At 53.0% G+C, this 1,920-nt stretch overlaps 1 protein-coding gene across 1 annotated transcript; it reads left to right on the forward strand.

The window, feature by feature from the left end:
* The first annotated feature begins 87 nt into the window (after positions 1–87).
* SOX14 (SRY-box 14) lies at positions 88–1,873 on the forward strand. Its single transcript, XM_019512554.1, has one exon. The coding sequence runs from the start codon at positions 443–445 to the stop codon at positions 1,163–1,165; it is 723 nt and encodes a 240-aa protein (XP_019368099.1). The 5' UTR covers positions 88–442; the 3' UTR covers positions 1,166–1,873.
* Positions 1,874–1,920: the final 47 nt, after the last annotated feature.

Below are 1,920 nucleotides of genomic sequence, written 5' to 3' on the forward strand. Positions count from 1 at the left end.
CCCCCCTCCCTCCCTCCCTCCTTCTTCCCTTCCTCTTCCTCCCTTTGAAGGTATGCTCCCCTCCAAGCTGATTGGGCGGGCAGGTTAGGGAGTGACTATGTCAGATGGCGGAGCAGCCTCGCCTTTGAACTTCCCCGCTCTCGGCTCCTAGTCCGCCGCCCCGCCGCACTCCCGGCCAGGTGCTCCGCCGGGCTGGGCACGTCCAGCCTGAGCCCCGCAGCTGGAGGCACCTCTGGATTTCCTCCACCTCCACTTCTTTTGCCCCCCCCTCCCTCTCCCCCCTGGTCCCAAGCAGGAGCCTCTCGCCAGGACCGGATTTGCCGCAGCCCCTGGCATGATCAGCTGAGCGCTCGCGGGCGGGGTGGTGCCAGGGTGCCAGGCAGGGAGCCCGGGCAGGTGAGCCGCAGCCCCGTGCGAGCCGTCGCAGCGCGCCCGCAGCACCATGTCCAAGCCGAGCGACCACATCAAGCGCCCCATGAACGCCTTCATGGTGTGGTCCCGGGGCCAGCGGAGGAAGATGGCCCAGGAGAACCCTAAAATGCACAACTCGGAGATTAGCAAGCGCCTGGGCGCGGAGTGGAAGCTGCTGTCCGAGGCCGAGAAGCGGCCCTACATAGACGAAGCCAAGCGGCTGCGGGCGCAGCACATGAAGGAGCACCCCGACTACAAGTACAGACCCCGGCGCAAGCCCAAGAACCTGCTCAAGAAGGACAGGTATGTCTTCCCTTTGCCTTACCTCGGGGACACTGACCCCTTAAAGGCGGCCGGGCTGCCCGTGGGAGCCACGGACTCGCTGCTGAGCTCCCCGGAGAAAGCTAGGGCTTTCCTGCCTCCCACCTCCGCACCTTACTCCTTACTTGACCCCAGCCAGTTCAGCTCCAGCGCCATTCAGAAGATGACTGAGGTTCCTCACACCTTAGCCACCAGCACCCTGCCCTACGCCTCCACCTTGGGATACCAGAACGGGGCGTTTGGCAGTTTGAGTTGCCCCAGCCAGCACACCCACACCCATCCTTCGCCAACTAACCCCGGCTATGTGGTGCCATGTAACTGTACAGCTTGGTCGGCTTCCAGTTTGCAACCTCCAGTTGCCTACATATTATTCCCAGGCATGACCAAGACTGGAATAGACCCCTATTCTTCAGCACATGCGACTGCCATGTAACCCCCACCCATTACACCCAAGCGGGACTGGGGTTGCAGTTGGAACTTGAATCCCTTCCATGTGCATGTGTATAGGACCTGCAGAAGCAAAAAGCCACCCGGACAGGACACTGCTGCCATGATGGCACCTGGGGAGAGACACACAAAAGACTTCTCTTGGACTCAGAGACTCTCTAGTCAAACACAGACCAAGTCCCAGAGGAGGCTCAGAGGCACTGGAGGTTCAGATAGGCGCCAGAAACTTGTAAGAATTGTAAATGTGTTAACTGCCCTTTTGGACACAGAGACAAAAAAAAAAAAAAAAGGCTAGGCAGTTTCCATTTTATTTATTATATTAATGTCTATGAGTTCTATATGATCGGGTGTTCTTTGGATTGGAATTTCCGAAGTCCTGGTATCACGATGATTATTATTATTTTTCCTTTTGCACATTAAAAGACAAGATTAGCTGTGTTATATCTATATATATATTTTGCCATCAAGCACTAATAGGTACAATTGCTTTTCATGTCAAGACAAACAAAAAAACCACAAAAAACAACAAAAAAAATAAAAATAAAAGGCTCTTTAAAAAAAGGGGGAAACGTTTATATTTAAAACATGAATATGATAGTGTTTGCTTAATTTAAACCAGATAGTCCTTCAGGTTTGTGTGATTCAGTGCAATTAGACCTAAGTTTACTTTTAGACAGAGCGTCAGGTATGGAGTCAGGCAGTAGAACTGTAAAAAAAAAAGAAGAAAAAAAAAGAAAATAA

Source organism: Gavialis gangeticus, unplaced genomic scaffold, assembly GCF_001723915.1.
Source record: "Gavialis gangeticus isolate Ggan-Ray unplaced genomic scaffold, GavGan_comp1, whole genome shotgun sequence".
NCBI classification, from domain to species: Eukaryota; Metazoa; Chordata; order Crocodylia; family Gavialidae; genus Gavialis; species Gavialis gangeticus.